Source organism: Mustela putorius, unplaced genomic scaffold, assembly GCF_011764305.1.
Source record: "Mustela putorius furo isolate JIRA1106 unplaced genomic scaffold, ASM1176430v1.1 tig00000166_pilon_pilon_pilon, whole genome shotgun sequence".
Classification (NCBI taxonomy): domain Eukaryota; kingdom Metazoa; phylum Chordata; class Mammalia; order Carnivora; family Mustelidae; genus Mustela; species Mustela putorius.
This window is the reverse complement of record NW_025421301.1, coordinates 849,225-867,050: the sequence shown is the minus strand read 5'-3', so window position 1 is coordinate 867,050 and position 17,826 is coordinate 849,225. Positions and strand designations below refer to the sequence as shown.

At 39.1% G+C, this 17,826-nt stretch overlaps 1 protein-coding gene and 1 non-coding gene across 7 annotated transcripts; both read right to left on the bottom strand.

The window, feature by feature from the left end:
- Positions 1-141: 141 nt before the first annotated feature.
- Positions 142-17,479, bottom strand: SRSF12 (serine and arginine rich splicing factor 12). Of its 6 annotated transcripts, none has more exons than XM_045075845.1 (5): positions 17,216-17,479; positions 7,881-7,985; positions 6,467-6,570; positions 6,177-6,318; positions 142-594 (listed from the first exon to the last, which is right to left on the bottom strand). In XM_045075845.1, the coding sequence occupies exons 1-5, from the start codon at positions 17,278-17,280 to the stop codon at positions 225-227; spliced, it is 786 nt and encodes a 261-aa protein (XP_044931780.1). In that variant the 5' UTR covers positions 17,281-17,479; the 3' UTR covers positions 142-224. The 6 variants fall into 6 exon arrangements, with proteins under 6 accessions (XP_044931780.1, XP_044931781.1, XP_004766977.1 ...); XM_045075846.1 differs by lacking the exon at positions 7,881-7,985 and adding an exon at positions 7,406-7,752 and having other exon boundaries at positions 6,467-6,590; positions 17,216-17,474; XM_004766920.2 differs by lacking the exon at positions 17,216-17,479 and adding an exon at positions 16,842-17,078.
- On the bottom strand, positions 2,350-2,463 carry LOC123390949. Its single transcript, XR_006605543.1, has one exon. It is a non-coding gene; the product is annotated as a U5 spliceosomal RNA (small nuclear RNA).
- Positions 17,480-17,826: the final 347 nt, after the last annotated feature.

The window sequence follows — 17,826 nt, the reverse complement described above, 5'->3', positions numbered from 1 at the left end:
CAAAAAAACGGTCCATAAACTGGTGACATATCAGACACATCATAATTTGTGGTATGGGCCCTTTCAATGGAGACCAAGTCTTTATTACCCCAAAACTAGAGATTTTATTTGTTGCACATGCCCAAAGTAACTCACATTTTCTATAAGCCTTGAAGAATTTTTATTTAACATAATGAGAGGTTTAATAACACATTCAAGACTATGTAGCACTCTTCTGTGGCTGTTCACCAGCTGTTTTTATGACGATAACTCCGAGATCTGGAATGTGATCGAAAATGAGAGTGTTTTGCTGTTTGTGCTTTAACTTCAGAATTGGTATACCCCTTGGGAGATTTACAGGGGGATCTTGCTATGGAGTCAGAATGTCTTCCATGTGATCTTGATTTTGTTCCTGAGCTAGTCTGCTTTTGAGGTGAACTTGATTGTGATTTTCCAATTGACTTGGACCTTTTTGGTAAGGACTTGGACCTTGACCGTCCTCTAGAACCAGAATTCCTTCTTGGAGTTCTTGACTGCCTTGCTGAGGTAGACCGCCGTGGTAGTGATTTGGAGCGAGATTTAGATTGGCTATAAGAAAATCGCCTGTGTCGAGACCTGCAAACATTATGAATGTTAAGAGTATATATTTCACACAAAAACATTTAATGAAAAGTTAGGAAACAGCAATTTCAGGAATTTATACACTTTATATTAGTTATGTTTTTCCTGGATAAACTAAAAGAAACAATTTTAATTTTATTTTGCATGCTTTTAGTTCAAACATAAGTAACAAGTTTGTAATATTTGTTATACTAGAATCTGTGACCAAATCTGCCTTGCTAGATTTATCTTATGATATAGGTCAGTTCTGAAAAATGCCCTGCATGTTTAATCTGGGTTATACAACTCCCAAGAGGTACGAAAATCTGAAGGAAAGGAAAAAAAAAAGAAGAAAAGAGAAAGAGAGTAATTAAAGTCTGTCAAATAATGCTTATAAAGACAAACACAAAATCTAGATGTAGGACTTTTGAATCCTGCCAGGATAGAAAAATGAGTATTAGACTAACCTTCCTGTGGGAAACAACTATATAAAGAAGCTAAATAACATTATAAAACAACTATTTAAAGGTATTGTAGAATAATCAACCCTAGGAGAACTTGGGGGGTTACAAGCCATGGCTCTTTTATCTAAGACCATTTTCCAAGTGCTGACAGGGGGAAACTGAACCCAACCAGAAAATGGCTATCTGACTAAGCTGGAGAGACAAGTTAGGATTCAGATTTACCAAAATGGTTGGTACTAAAGAGGCAAAATCTCAAGGAGGGAATGGCAGACTGAAAAATCTCCTAAACATTTCCTATAAATTCTCTTCAAGTCATTGGCCATCTTTTAAGCTGTGCAAGTACAGGATCAGACTCCAAGAAGTCAGCAAAAATAGCAGTTGGAAGATTCAGGAATTAAGCTGAAATTCTATCAGACACACAGTGCTGGGGAGAAAAGCTGGAGTTTAAGCCACCAAAAGGTCAAGGAACTTAAGAGTAACAATTCAGGCTTTCAGTTAAGAACCCATGAGGACCATATCCTACAGGTAAGGACCACACCCTAAAAGTAAGTATAAAGCTAAATAAATCAGCCTTAACCATGCCTCAAACCAAGCCTCGAGAGGATCAAGGTGATCTGCCAATATTCCACCTGCTAGAAGAAAACAACTTTCTTTGGAGGGTACCACCCAAAGTGTTTCAAGTTTTCATCAACAATGTCCAACATTCAATAAAGAAATTATGAGGTATGTAAAACAGATAAAAATTACTAAAAGCTAAGGAAATAAAAGACCAAAATAAAACCCAAAACCCAGATGCAAAGTAATATAGATATTGGCATTATTCAGACAGGAATTTTAAAAAATTACTATGACTAGTATGCTCAAGGAAGTAAGAAGAAAAGACAGGCAAACAGATTTAAAAAGAGAGACATCCGAGAAAATACTGGAATCTATAGAAAGAAACAAATGGACATTTTAGAACTGAAAATGTATTTCTGAAATTTAAGTCATTAGATCAATATAACAGCAATCTAGATACAGAAGAAGAAAAAATGAACTAAACTGTAAAACAACATTAATACTGAAACACAAGGAAAGAAAAGAAATTTTAAGAAATCCATAACAGAATGTAAGAGATAATACAGAACATAGTCACACAGTCAAAAAGAAAAACTGAATGAGGCAGAAGCAATATTTAAAGAGAGAACGACCTAGAATTTTCCCAAATTGGTGAAAGGTATCAACTCACAATTTCAAGACACTCAGTAAACCCTGGAGAATAAGACACATTACCTTTATTTAATTAATTAACTATTTACTTTTTTACGGTCCTGTTAAAATAAGGCCTCGAAAAAGTGGTTTAAGAGACAGTTTTCCTTTCCATGGAAATCTTTTAGTGAAAGGTGAAAGATTTATATGATTTGAAGAGAAACCAGAATTTAAGACACAATACCTTCAAAGAAGCAACATTAAGACTGACAGCTGACTATAAATATCAAGAAATAGAAAAGTATTATTTCTATTTATTTATTTTTTTGTTTTTTTTTTTTTAGATTTTATTTATTTATTTGACAGAGAGAAATCACAAGTAGATGGAGAGGCAGGCAGAGAGAGAGAGGGAGGGAAGCAGGCTCCCTGCTGAGCAGAGAGCCCGATGCGGGACTCGATCCCAGGACCCTGAGATCATGACCTGAGCCGAAGGCAGCGGCTTAACCCACTGAGCCACCCAGGCGCCCGAAAAGTATTATTTTTAAAAGCAGGGGAAAGGGGTGCCTGCTTTGCTCAGTTAGTAGAGCATGCAACTCTTGATCTCAGCATCATGAGTTCAGGCCCCATACTCGGTGTAGAGATTATTTACTTACATACACATATACATACACACACATACATACATACAAAAAAAGTCCCTGCCAACCCAGAATTCTATCCTCAGCAAAAAAAATCCTTCAAAAGTGAATATAAAGTGAAGATTTTTCAGATGAACAAAAGCTGAAAGAATTCACTGCCAGCAGACTTCTACTGTAAGAAATACTAAAACTTCTTGGGGCGCCTGGGTGGCTCAGTGGGTTAAAGCCTCTGCCTTCGGCTCAGGTCATGGTCTCAGGGTCCTGGGATCAAGCCCCACATCGGGCTCTCTGCTCAGCGGGGAGCCTGCTTCCTCCTCTCTCTCTGCCTGCCTCTCTGCCTAACTTGTGATCTCTGTCTATCAAATAAATTAAAAAAAATCTTAAAAAAAAAAAAAAGAAATACTAAAACTTCTTTAAGATGAAAGAAAATAATCTCAGATAGAAGCATGGAATTATGTGAAGGAATAAAGAGCACAGGATAGTATAAATATACTGATCGAGAATATATTCTGGAATAAAAGCAGAAGCTTTTAGAAATTATTAAATTTCGGGGCACCTGGGTGGATCAGTCGTTTAAGCATCTGACTCTTGATTTCAGCTCAGATCATGATCTCAGGGTGGTAGGATCAAGCCCCATGTCAGGCACCACAATGAGTGTGGTGCCTATTTAAGGTTCTGTCTCTCCCTCTGCTTCTCTCCAACCTTCTCTCCCTCTCTTAATGAAAAAAAGAAAGAAATTATTAAATTTCATTCCTGTCATAGAAAGCCAAATGGGAAAATTGTCCTTCAGAAAAAATCCAACATGGGGAAAAAAAAGGGGGGGGATGTTACTAAAGAAGGCTGAGGGGCAATTTTTCAGAAATATATATATATACACTGAAGTATGAATTCAACAAAAATGTATGGAATGGCTAACATGAGCTAGGGACTACTGCTAAGTGCTGGGGATGTAAGCATGAATAAAACAAAACTCCTTGCCCCTCAAAGAATTCATCATAATCCAGTGGACAGCAACAAACTACTTTGTTTTTTTAATCCATATCCACTAAAAACAAAATAAGAGGCCTCTTTATCTAAGATAATACCTCATATACTGTATTTACTTATTTTGTTAGGCTTATACGAATTCTGCTTCATTTCCATATACACACCCACACACGCAGACACAAAATCTGATCCTTATGAATATAAGGAGAGCCAGGTAAGATCTGCAGTCTTTATGATACAATTTTACAAATGAAAAAACAGGTTAGGGAGGTTAAGCAATGATGTTATGAGTCTAAAGCAAAAGAGTATTGTCTTACAAGATGGGGTTCATACTATTCCTGATGTTCCATGATGACTTGGGACAATAGACATTTTTTCTTTTTCCCCAGGTAAGCATACTACTCACAGAAAGAGAATATTAGTGTAAATGCTGATCATTCTTTTTTTTAAAGTAAACTCTACATCTAACATGGGGCTAGAACTCATGACCCCAAGATAAGAATAGCAGGTTCCACCAACTGAGCCAGCCAGGAACCCCAGTGCTAACCTTTAGGAATAGAATTTACTTTTTTTTTTATTTAAAGATTTTATTTATTGGGGTGCCTGGGTGGCTCAGTGGGTTAAGCCTCTGCCTTCGGCTCAGGTCATGATCTCAGGGTCCTGGGATCGAGTCCCACATTGGGCTTTCTGCTCAGCAGGGAGCCTACTTTCCTCTCTCTCTCTCTCTCCCTCTCTGTCTGCCTCTCTGCCTATTTGTGATCTGTCAAATAAAATCTTTATATATATATATATATATATATAAAGATTTTATTTATTTATTAGAGAGAGAGTGAAAGAGAGAGAGCACAAGGAGGAGGAGGAGGAAAGAAGCAGTCTCCCCACTGAGCAGAGAGCCTGATGCAGGGTTCAATCCCAGGACCTGGTATCATGATCTGAGCTGAAGGCAGACACTTAACCAACTGAGCCACCCAGGTGCCACAAGGACAGAATTTACCTTTAAATTCTACCTTGAAACTCCAGATAAAAACGAAATTATTTAAGGCTGTAGGCATGCTAATACAATTTCAGTTATTTAAGTAGCTTTACCAAATAATTAATTTCCATTGTGATTTACTATTATTCTAACAGAAATAAACTCTTGGCTAACAAAATAGACAACATGCAAATATCTTTTTCAAAAAACCCATTATTTTCATGTCTTCTTATAATAATACCTTTTTTAAAAAAGATTTTATTTATTTATTTGACAGAGAGATCACAAGTAGGCAGAGAGGCAGGCAGAGAGTCAGGAGGAAGCAGGCTCCCTGCTGAGCAGAGAGCCTGATGCAGGGCTTGATCCCAGGACCCTGAGATCATGACCTGAGCTGAAGGCAGAGGCTTAACCCAATAAACCCAAGTTAACTGAGCCACCCAGGCGCCCCAATAATACCATATTTTGAATTTATTTTTGAATAACTTATCTTTTACAAATCTATTGATTTACATTAATTTTAGTTTCAACATTTCACAAGTGATTCATTCTATTTCTTATGAGTTTTTACTCACCAGAACTTCAGATTTTTAATTACTGAGTTCAGTTAGGAAAATTTTATTTATTTAAGATTCCTTGGGGAACCTGGGTGGCTCAGTTCATTAAACGTCTGCCTTCAGCTCAGTTATTATTTAAACAATAGCTGAAATTGATCATAGGGTCCTGGGATCAAGACCTGAGTGGGACTCCTTGCTCAGCAGGAAGCCTGCTCCCCCCTGCTTGTGCCCTCTCTCTCACTATCTGTATCAAATAAATAAATAAAATCTTTAAAATTAAAATAAAATTCCTTATTTTATTTGTCAAGTACACATTTTAAGATTTGGTTTTCTTCTTCAGTACATACTATTTTTCTATTAAAAAGGTCTAAGTTAAATCTTCCATGAAATAAAAACACTGGAAGTTATCCTTAAACCCAAGTTAAGTAACAATACATTCCAAATAGAGAATAGCACATCTTTTCTTTTTTTTTTTCCTAAAGAGAGAGAGAGAGAGAGAGAGAGGATGGGGCAGGAAGAGGGACAGAGAGAAAATCTTGAGCTCCACAATAAGCATGGAGCTGGATGCAGGGCTCAAACTCACAACCCTGAGATCATGATCTGAGCCAAAATCAAAAGAGAGACACTTAATCAAGTCACCCAGGCACCCTAAGAGCATATTTTTCTAAAAAAAGTTGATTTTTATGTATATTAAATCAAATTATTCTTGTGGCCTGTTTCTGAAAACTCTTTAAAATGTCTTCCAGGGAAAGTAGAAAATTAAGTTTTTCAATCCTCTTATATTTGTACTTACTCTTTAAGGCTATCAGACCGTCTCCTATTTCTTCCCCATGAAGAACTTCTACTTCGAGTTCTCCTTTGGCTGGGGCTTCTTGATCTCCTATGATCACTTGGAGAACAAGGGTGACGTTCTTTTGATTTCATCTGGCCTGGTGCTAGAATATGAAATAATTTATTACCTGAAAACCTCAGTAACAGCTACTAACAGTATTATTTTCCGAAAGAATTTGAAATAAGAAAAATCTGTCATAACTAAAAATCATTCTGCTGAATAAATAAGATCTAATGTTTAGCTGAACTTACTTTTTCGATCACCTTGTGCAAACTGTATTTCAATTTGACGGCCACATACCCATTTTCTATTGAGGTTATAAAGAGCATCTTCAGCATCGCGAACATCTTCAAATATGACTAGCTGTTAAGGATACTTTGAACATCAGATATCAAGTAAAAAATGTTATTTTTAAAGAATTATTTACATGTGACATGAAATTAATAGGAAAAACAACTCCAAGTATTAAACTTACATCTCCAATATATATATGTATATATATATAGTCAGAATTTCACCTTTATTATGAAAACAAATGCCCGTTTATGATTTAGAAGAATCTATCTAAAATTAAGAACAGAAACAAACACTTAACTATACTTTTAATGTACACATTAATGTAGTTGTAGTATGCATGTATAATGTAAAACAGGTTATAAGAAAAAAGTAAGTCCAACCCTGGCTAGTATTAAAAAATAAACTGTAAAGGACTCACTCCCTTCTTTCGGGTTTTTCACTGAAAAAGCACACAAAAGCCTTTATTCTGAAATTACAATTACACTTTCACTAAAAGGTATTTTAATTATGATGCTTAGGAGAAATCACTTATTACAAACAAAACTGCACAAACACATGTAACCTAAAACATTATACCTTTAAAAATGATATTTACTTTTGAGCCTACTACTTTAAAATACTGTTATGTTCTTATTACTTGGGATATAATTATAAAAGAAACACAAAAGCAATCTGTGAACATCTGGAATTACATATACTGGTTTGTAATATCCCACTAAAACTTCCTTATCTACATAAATTATATATTAAACCTAACTAAAATGGAAATAAACTGTATAAAATGACTAAATAGCTGTCTTTCAGGAGGTTGTTCACTGTTCAATTTTTTTTTTTTAAATAGAAAACAGAAAAAGCTCAAGAAATGCAATACAAAATGAGACTTTGGCAATTACCTCAATGTCACTTGATCTTGAACCTTGACCTTTACTCTTTAAGGCTTGCAAGATGGACTTTATAAGAGACGAAGAACCAACAAAATCAGACTTGGCTTTGACTCTGGAACTTTGAATAAATGTAGGAAAGCCGAAGTCTCAACCTGGTGTTGGCTTTGTCTTTTGCTTGATAAAGACTTCCCCTCTTCCAGGTCTTTATATCTGTGTCCACCCTCCCTCTTTACTCCTTGATGCTTGAACTTTAGGTGCCTTTTTTCTCGCCTGCTCGGTTTATGCTTGGATTCTAGCTAACAGGTTGGTTCAAACTGGGGGGTGCTTGCCAGCTACTGTGGACTGCTTTAGATTTTCTGAGATAAAGAAATAAACACATTTAATTAGGCAATATTAATCTCATACAACATATGCTCCTGAATACACATGCGCATCTGCACACGTATACGGTATATTCACATGCATACAGTAAAACAAAGGATATTGAACATAAGCAAATCCTCTTGGGCGGCGGGTGTAGAAGTCAAGTGGAATGTAAACGTCTACTATAGGGCCATATCGACCAAACTCACGGCGCAAGTCCTCAGGCCTGAAGTGTTTTAGAAATAAGGCAAAGAAATATGAATATCTGGATTAAAATATTTTGCCTACAGAAATCCAGTTGAAATCTTCAAAAGTATATTATCTAAACTAGCATTTTCTAAAATTGTCATAGGAATCACTCAGGGTTTAGAAAGGAAGAAAAAAGAAAACAAATCCTCAGGCCTCATTTTTGGAGGTTCTGATTTAAAAGATCTAGATTAGGGGCTGGAAATCTGTATTTTTATAAGCACTCCGGGTGGCTGTTATGTTTAATCAGATTTGGGAAACAATGACCCAGGAAACTTATTATCCATCTTTGAAAATTATTTCTATTATAACATACTTCAATTGTCAATACAAAGAGGTCTATTAACCCTAATTCAGTAAGGACACATTCATTTACCTCACTATAATTCTATGTTTATGTTAATTTTGTTTTCAGATCACAAGAATTAGATTCTAAAGAAGTTCTAAAATTATTTTTCAGGCTTTAAAGAAAAATGGATGTTTTACTTTTAAACATAAAGCAAAATAACTATGGTATTCTTAAATTTGACAAATGTTTTTAAACCTGCTATATGTCATAGGTAGTAAAGAGGGGACACCAAAGGATTATTTAGCATATTTGTCTTCATGGAGCAACAATCTCACTTAAGAGACAAAATACTTAGCTACTATAGCTGAGAACTGTAGTGCATTTATAATGGAGCCACTGTTCCCCTTAAGACTTGTTAAATTTTTTTTTTTAAGATTTTATTTATTTGACACAGAGAGAGAGAGATCACAAGTAGGCAGAGAGGCAGGCAGAGAGAGGAGGAAGCAGGCTCCCCACTGAGTAGAGAGCCTGATGCGGGGCTCGATCCCAGGACCCTGCGATCACGACTTGAGCCTAACGCAGAGGCTTTAACCCACTGGGCTACCCAAGCACCCAAGATTTGTTAATTTTTACAACCACCCTATGGTTGTTTACAGATGAGGGCACAGACAGATGAATTCACCTCAGGTTACCAAACCAGCAAATGACAAAACTAGAATCAAACTTCCACAACCTGACACTAGTCTGTGTTAACCACTACACTCTACTGCCTCATGAAGATCTTAGAGGTTCAACACCTCTAAGTTATGAGCACAAAACATGGCTTAGAAAAAGTAAGAGTACTTCAAAACATACTGTACAGAAAGAAGGCTCAAAGATGATTGCAAAACTGCTAACCTGGACAAATGGAAGAAAGATGGTGTCAGTGACAAAAATTAGACAACTGGTAAAGAGAGCTGAAGAGGGAGGAGGGAGGCAAAAGAACTGCTGGATTGGAGATGATGGTAGAACATTCATGACAGTTCTATAGATGGGGCACCTGGCTGGCTCGGGAGGCACAGCATGTGACTCTTGATCTCTGGGTTCCAAGTTCAAACCCTATGTTGGGTAGAGAGATTACTTAAATAATAAAATAAAATAAAATCTTAAAAAAAAAAGAGTCCTGGAAACAACCAAAAATCATGATTATACAAAATAATTTTATTTTCATCTCCAGACTAGAAGTCCGTGATTAAAGCTAGAGATGTGAGAGAGATGCCTGGGTGGCTCAATCGGTTAAGCATTTGCCTTTGGCTCAGGTCATGATCCCAGAGTCCTGAGATCAAGTCCCACATCAGGCTTCTTGCTCAGCAGGGAGCCTGCTTCTCCATCTGACTGCTGCCCCGCCCCCGCCACCGCTTGAATCCTCTCTGACAATTCATCTTTAAAAAAAATAAAGCTAGAGATGTGAATTCAACTACAATTAAATGTCCACTATATACCAGGGAGTGCAATTGACAAAACGTACTTTATTTTTATTATTTAGTATTTTTATTCATTTAATACTTACTATAAAACATTTAATTGTCTGCATTCTCTGGAACTACTATCTTTAACGGGTAGTGACAATGTCTTTTTCTTTCATTTAATCATCTAACAAGTACTTTTTGAGCACCTACTATGGGCAAACTCTAGGGATGTGATGGAAAACGATTCCTGCTACCCCTGAACATGGACTAGAGAGTAATGATTCTCAACCATTCCTGAACATTGGAATCATGTGTAAAGGAAATGTTACAGAAACAGGTATTCCAGCCTGATGCGTTAACAACCCTGGACCCAACTCGTGCTTTCCAAAGTGGGCCCCGGTTAGGTTTAATTTTTTTAAGGGTTTCACAGGCAATTCTGAGAATCAGTGTTTAGGATCACTTTTAAAATGGGTATCTTTGGGGCACCTGGGTGGCTCAGTGGATTAAGTCTCTGCCTTCAGCTTGGGTCATGGTCTCAGCGTCCTGGGATGGAGCCCCACATCGGGCTCTCTGCTTGGCGAGGAGCCTGCTTCCCCCACCCCCTCTGCCTACTTGTGATCTCTCCCTCTCTCTGTCAAATAAATAAATTAAATCTTTAAAAAAGAAAAAAAAAAATGGGTGTCTTCACCAGTGTACTAGTTGTTTGGCACAAAGTAGGCACTCAAAATACTGAGTCACCATTTGATATTACTGCTACCCTAACAGTCAAGGAGACTGAGAATGAAAGAAATTACTTTGCACATTAGTACAAAGAGCCAACAGCAAAGCTAGAATACAAATGAGTATTTTCTGAGACAATCAATCCCATCAACCAAATGTGAGTGGCTGATAGGAAAAGGATCCTAGATAGTATAAAAGGAGGTTGGAGTAATGTGTGTCGTGGAGGCTTGGAATCCCAGAAACCAAGGGTGACAGGAGTCTGAAGAAGTCAAACTTCTCAGAAGAGCTGGCTCCCATTCACTTCTATACCTGTTAGCTATTGTTTTGTTCTAATTTTTGTATTTTCGGTGTCATCAATTTTGACATTCAGAAAATAGAGCATAAAACAAACACCTATGTATCCACCAACAGCATTTACACTTGTCATCATTTTCAGGAATTGTTTTTTGGAAATGAGATGTTTACATTTATATTCTTCTACCTGAGAAACAATCATCAGTACTCATCATTCCTCTGCATAACTTTGTATTTTTTTTAAAGATTTTATTATTTATTTGACAGAGAGATCACAAATAGGCAGAGAGGCAGGCAGAGAGAGAGAGGAGGAAGCAGGCTCCCTGCTGAGCAGAGAGCCCAATGCAGGACTCGATCCCAGGACCCTGAGATCATGACCTGAGCCGAAGGCAGCAGCTTAACCCACTGTGCCACCCAGGTGCCCCAGCTTTGTATTTTTTTTTTTAAGATTTTACTTTTTAAGTAATGTGGATTATGGAGCTTGAACTCACAACCCTAAGATCAAGAGTCACAGGCTCTACTGACTGAGCTAGCCAGGCACCCCTCCATAACTCTGTTATTACTGTAAGTGAATATATGCATAATTAAGTGTTCTTATATATATCAAATTTTATATAAATAGTACCAGACAATTTGAATAATTTTGCTCCTTGCCTTCTCCTCGCTTGAGATTTCTCTATGTAGTTCTGGTTCACTCAATTTAACTTTGTATTGGTATTATCATTAAACCACAATTTACTAATCCATCTTTCTGTGGATAAACATTGAAGATGCTGCCTTTTTTAAAAATTGCAAACTGTGCTGCAGCATACATTATCATACATGTGCTCCGGGGAGCTCTAGGAGATCCCTGGGATGTATCACTCTGCGGTTGGTGAGTTGGAGAGTACGCTTATCTTCAGCTTCACTATACATTCTCCAAAGTGACCAGATCAATTTATACTCAACATTTGCCTAAGAATTTCTACTGCTCCACTTCCTCATTAACATTTTAAATTCTTGTCATCTGATGGATTGTCGATGTTTTAATTTTAATTTACCTAACAACCAGTTAGATATAACATCTTTTTATGTGTATGGACCAATAATTTCCTGTTAATACCTACCAGCAGAATTTCTGGGTTAAAGAGGATGTGTATATATGTAATTTTTTTGAAACTGCCAAACAGTTCTGCAAAGTGGTTGTACCACTTTATACTCCCACCAACAATATATGGGTTTCAGTTGTGCCAATCTTTGTGAGCACTTGGTTTGTCAGGTTTGGGTTTTTTTTGTTTGTTTGTTTGTTTTTTAATTTTAGCCATTCAGGTGGGTATTAAGTGGAATTTCACTGTGGTTTTAATTTGCACTTCCCAAAGTACAAATGATGTTGAGCACTTTTTCATGTGCTACTTTTCCTTGTGAAGTGTCTGTTAGGAGTTTTTTGCCCTTTTTTTTTAAAAAAAAAAAGATTTTATTTATTTATTTCATGGGGCAGGGAGCATAAGAAAGGGAAGCAGCCGAGACAAAGGGAGAAGTGATCTTTTTCTAGATTCCTTTGTATATCACTATATTTTAGAATTATCTTGTCAATTTGTTTTTTTATGTTTTGTTCTTTCAAAGTTTATTTTTTTTAGTAATCTATATACCCAATGTGTGACTCGAACTTGGGGTCCCAAGATCAAGAGTTGCACACTCTTCTGAGCCAGCCAGGCAACCCCAGTTTCTATTTTTTAAACAGCCTTTAATCAAGAATGCCTTGAATCTATAATATAATCAATTTGGAAGGAAACTGGTAACTTAGTATTTTGTCTTCCATTCTACGAACATGGTATATCTATCAATTTGTTTTCATTAATTTCTCTTGGCACTGTATTGTGGTTTTAAACGCAAAGTTTTTTATTATGTATTTTTTGTTGTTGTTCTTAAACTTATTCCCAAGTCTGTTTTTTTTTATACTAAGGCAAATGAAACTTTTAAAAATTTTATTTTCAATTGTTTGCTGCTAATATATAGAATAGATTTTTCATAAGTTCATCTTGTACCTTAAACTTAATAAAACTCATTATTTACTATATTTTATGAAAACACGTTGCCTAAGAATAGGGCAAATTTTGTTTCTAGCTTTATAACTTTTAAGTCTTTTATTTATTTTTCTTGCCTTGTCACACTGGTTAGGACCTCCAACAAAATGATGAACTGAGGTTGTATGAGTGGGCATCATTGGCTTATTATTATTATTTTTTAAAATTTATTTACTTGACAGAGAGAGAGAGATCACAAGCAAGCAGAGAGGCAGGCAGAGAGAGAGGGGGAAGCAGGCTCCCCGCTGAACAGAGAGCCCGATGTGGGGCTCTATCCCAGGACCCTGAGATCATGACCTGAGCTGAAGGCAAAGGCTTAACCCACTGAGCCACCCAGGCACCCTAGCTTATTTTAAGATTTATTTTAGAGAGAAAAAGAGAGTGAAGGTGGGGGTGGAGAGGCGGCAGTGGGAGAGAATCTCAATCAACTTCACATGGAGCTCAGAGCCCAACCTGGGGGTTGGCTCTGATTGAGCTGAAATCTCATGATTGAGCTGAAATCACGAGTTGGACGCTAAGAGTTGGACGCTTAACCGACTAAGCCACCTAGGCACCCCTGGCTTGTTCTGATCTTAGGGGGAAAGCATTCAGTTCATACCATTAAGTACCTTGTTAACTACAGGCTTTTCATATATGCCATTTATTGGGTACGGGAAGTTCCCTTCTATTTTTAATTTGCTGACACTTTTTTTCACGAATCTTTTTTTTTTTTAAGATTTTATTTATTTGACAGAGAGAGAGATCACAAGTAGGCAGAGAGGCAGGCAGAGAGAGAGGAGGAAGCAGGCTTCCCACTGAGCAGAAAGCCCAATGCGAGGCTCGATCCCAGGACCCTGAGATCATGACCTGAGCCAAAGGCAGAGGCTTAACCCACTGAGCCACCCAGGCACCCCTTTTCTCATCAATCTTGCTGAATTCTGTTTAATGCTTTTTCTACACCACCATCAAAATCAATATAGCCTTATATACACCATAAGCAAAAAACGCTACTATGTCCAAAAGAGGGTACCTGATAGTGGTTCCCCAACCTGACATGATATTATGCATCAAAATGGGAATGTTATATTTGGGATTTGGACATTACTTTGTTCCATTCAAAAACTATATCCGAAAATTTTTAAAAATTGCTCTTCTACATGGTAAAAGAACAAAGATATTAAGTTTTCTTCCTGATCCAGATCTTGCTTCACCAGTGAGAAGAAAAAAAATACAAATTATAACATCATAAAAAAAAATATATATATATATATTTAAAGATTTTATTTATTTATTTGACAGATCACAAGTAGGCAGAGAGGCAGGTAGAGAGAGAGAGGGGGAAGCAGGCTCCCTGCCGAGCAGAGAGCCCGATGTGGGGCTCGATCTCAGGACCCTGGGATCCTGACCCGAGCCGAAGGCAGCGGCTTTAACCCACTGAGCCACCCAGGCGCCCCCATAAAAATATATTTTTTAAAGATTGTATTTATTTTTTAACGTAATCTCTACAACCAACACTGGGCTCAAACCTACAACCCGAGATCAAGAGTTACACATTCCACTGACTGAACCAGCCATGTGTCCCTTTAAAAATTTTTAAATCCTTCTTTGGTTCTTGCACTCAATTTCATTCCTAACAAATTTTATGCTAAAGCCATAGTATCTTTTAATGTCTTGTGCTTTATGGCATATATTATAATAGCTACTACAAAAAACATTTTAAATAAAATTTGGCTTTGTTATAAAACTAATAGAATTTGAAAAGAGGAAAAAGAAAACCACTCAAATGGATTTCTTTCCAGGCTCATTTTCTATACTTTTTCCTTTTTCATTTATTAATATAATTGAAATCACATCACATAGGTAATTTTATGCCATTTGTTTTAACATTTATCCCAACGGCTTTCTTTATAAGCATACTAAATATTAAAGCTATTTTAAAATGTGTATAGTTGCCATACTGCTAGTTAACTTATACTGCATGCCACCTCACACAAAAAAGCTGTTATTTTTAAAGATTTTATTTATTTATTTGACAAAGAGTGCGCGTGCATGTGCAGGCAGAAGAGAGCACAAGCAGGGCTAGCTGAAAGCAGAGGGACAAAGAGGCTCCCCGCTGAGCAGGGAGCCCAACTTTGGGACTTGATCCTAGGACCCCAGATCATGACCTGAGCTGAAGGCAGACATTTAACCAACTAAGCCACCCAGGTGTCCCCCAAAAAGCTTTTGATATAAGTTACATGTAATGATTCTACCTTCACAAAAGTACTCAGTAGCTGTGCAATTTTATGTAAGATACTTAATTTCTAGGGGCATCTGGGTGGCTCAATTCAGTTAAGCGGCTGCCTTCAGTTCAGGTCATGATGCCAGGGATGTGAGAAGAGGTCCTAAATTGGGCCCCCCACTCAGCACGGAGAGTGCTTCTCCCTTACCTCCCAGCTCACGCTCTAGCTCTATTGCTATCTCTCAAAAAAAAAAAAAAAAAAAAAAGAATTTCTCTAAGCCTGTTTCTAATCTGTAAAATGGGATTAATAAAGAATATACATTATAGGGTTACTGTGAAAATTTAGTAAGATAATATATGCAAATATATGTTTTAGTACAGTCCTTAGCACATGATGAATACTCAACAAATGTTAGCGATTACTATTCCATTAATACAAACCTCCTAGATGATTGCCCCCAGTGGCAGTGCTAAAAAGTGGTGAAAAAATTGTAAAAGGAAATCAACAGATTTCAGTTTTCAATCTTGATTATTCATGGTGGATTATTTAGATCAGAGATCATGTGTCACCTACTGATGTGTTTTATTTAGCCAGCACAACCTTTAAAAAATTTTCAAGGTATGCTGATGAAACACAAAACTAATATTTTACAGATTTTATATCTACAAAAATGGGAATTTTATGATACAACTTAATGCCACCATTTTGAAACAGAGTTTACACACACAGTTTTCTGACTTCTTCAGAAAATTTGGATGATATGGCAGTATGTCCAAATGTCTACATAGTAGTTATTAGCTGGAGCTAGTAGTACCAGATGCTGTCCCCTTTAGACAGCACCTGTTTCTTTCTATTTGCTACAGTCCACACCATTCTATTTTATTTTATAAGCTGACAACTTCACTCATGCATATTACCCTGGCTGGCTGGCCATTAGAATAGGAAACCTCTTTTTTTTTTTTTTTTTTGTAGACACACTGGAGAGGCTTGATGCTTATTTAGCATTCAAGTGGTCTGTTCAACTGTGGGAATTTTTTTTTTTTTTTACCCTGCTCAAATTATACATTTTGCTTGTTTTCTATGTAATGTATTGATGAACAGATTGAGAAGAGAAATATAAACAGGCATCTTTTAGATGTTAATTAAGGTATATTAACTCAATCTATAGCTGTGATGTACATAATAGTAGGGATCAAATAAAAAAATATTTAACATTTACTCCTCTCAGGTAAAACTATGATTACTCCATACAGCTCTGGAGTCAAAGGCTCCAATGTATTTGGAGCCATGAAGCCCCAGGTAAATCATTAAAAGTCTGAGCTTCAGCTTTTCCTTATGTACAATAAAGCTAATACTGCACACCTAAAAAGGTTGAGCGGGGAGTAAATGAAGTAAACCCAGTGAAATGGAAACGTCTCTTAATGCCCCTATCCCACTCTCCGTCATTCCCTCTGGCGTCTATTAAGGGAGAAAGTGCTTTATAAAGCAGTCATTCCTTTAATATTTGTTTAAGCACTATGTAGACAAATTCTCAAGGCGGGGAGGAGAATGTGTGGACTGAGAGCATCACGCTGGACCAGGGAAGTCTATCCAAACCGGTATCATGGATGTTTATACTGCACTCTGAACTTTACAGGAAAACATTTAAATCTCATTCACTGGAGCCATCCTTTGTATTGTGTAACAAATAAAATTTCACCGCATCCCCTGTAATTATACCAGACTGAGGGAACCGAAATTGTAAGGCCCAAGGTACGCATTATTTTATACCCTCCGACCATCCCCAATTCTTCATCTAGGACGCAGGACGCGCAGTTTTACCGGGGCACGACGACAAAGGGGCCAAGCGAAAACACTACCGGCCAGGGGCAGGGAGGGACCTTGGCTACCCGGAGAGCAGCAGCCTGCGCGCCGCCGCTGCTCGAGCAGGCGATGGGCACCGATGCCCCGGGCGCCGGGCCCTGCCGCGGGAGAGCGCTGCGCCCGCGCGGAACGCGGGCCGGGAGGGCGGAGGAGCCAGTCCCGCCCCCGCTCCGAGTAGCCCGAGGGCTCGCACCGCCCCCGGGAAGGGCGCCTCCGCGGAAGGCACCGGCCGGGGCGGCGGGGAGGCGCCGGGCCGCGACCCGGCTGCGGGACGCGGCCGTTACCCCCGCCCCTCCCCCGCGTGCCAACCTGCGGCGGCCGCCGCCGCTCACCTGGTGGCGTCCGCGACGTTCCTGACGAACAGGGAGGTGTTGGGGGGCCTCGTGTAGCGCGACATGACGGCTTCCTCCGTTGCCTCCGGGCCTGCCCGCGGCCACCGGGCTCGCTCCTTTTCTCGCTGCCGCCACAGCAGTTCAGCCGGCCCCCAGCGCGACCCCCTCCCCTCGGCCTCGGCCCCGCGAGCGCGCAGCCGCAGAGGCGGGAGCGGGGGCGGGGGCGGGGGTGGAGGGGCGCTGCGCGGCGCGAGCCCGTCCGGCGGACCGCGTGGGGGCGGGGCGGGGCCCCAGCAGAGGGGATCCGGGGAAGGCGCGGCGCGGGGTCCGGAAGATCAAGGGGATGGGGGGGCGGTGCCGGGGCCCGCAGGGATGAGGGGAGGGGGCTGTGGGAGTCCCGGGGTCCGAAGAGATACGGGGAGAGGAAGGAGCGGCGTCCCGCAGACCAAGGGGATCTGAGAAGAAGGGGGCGGCGCAAAAGAGGATCGGGGACGGGCGGTGCGGAGGGTCCGGTGTTCCGAGGAGGTCTAGGGATGGGGCGGTGCCGGGGTGCGCAGGGATCCGGGGAGGCGGCGGACTTGGAGGCTGGAGTCCGAGGGATCGAGGGAGGG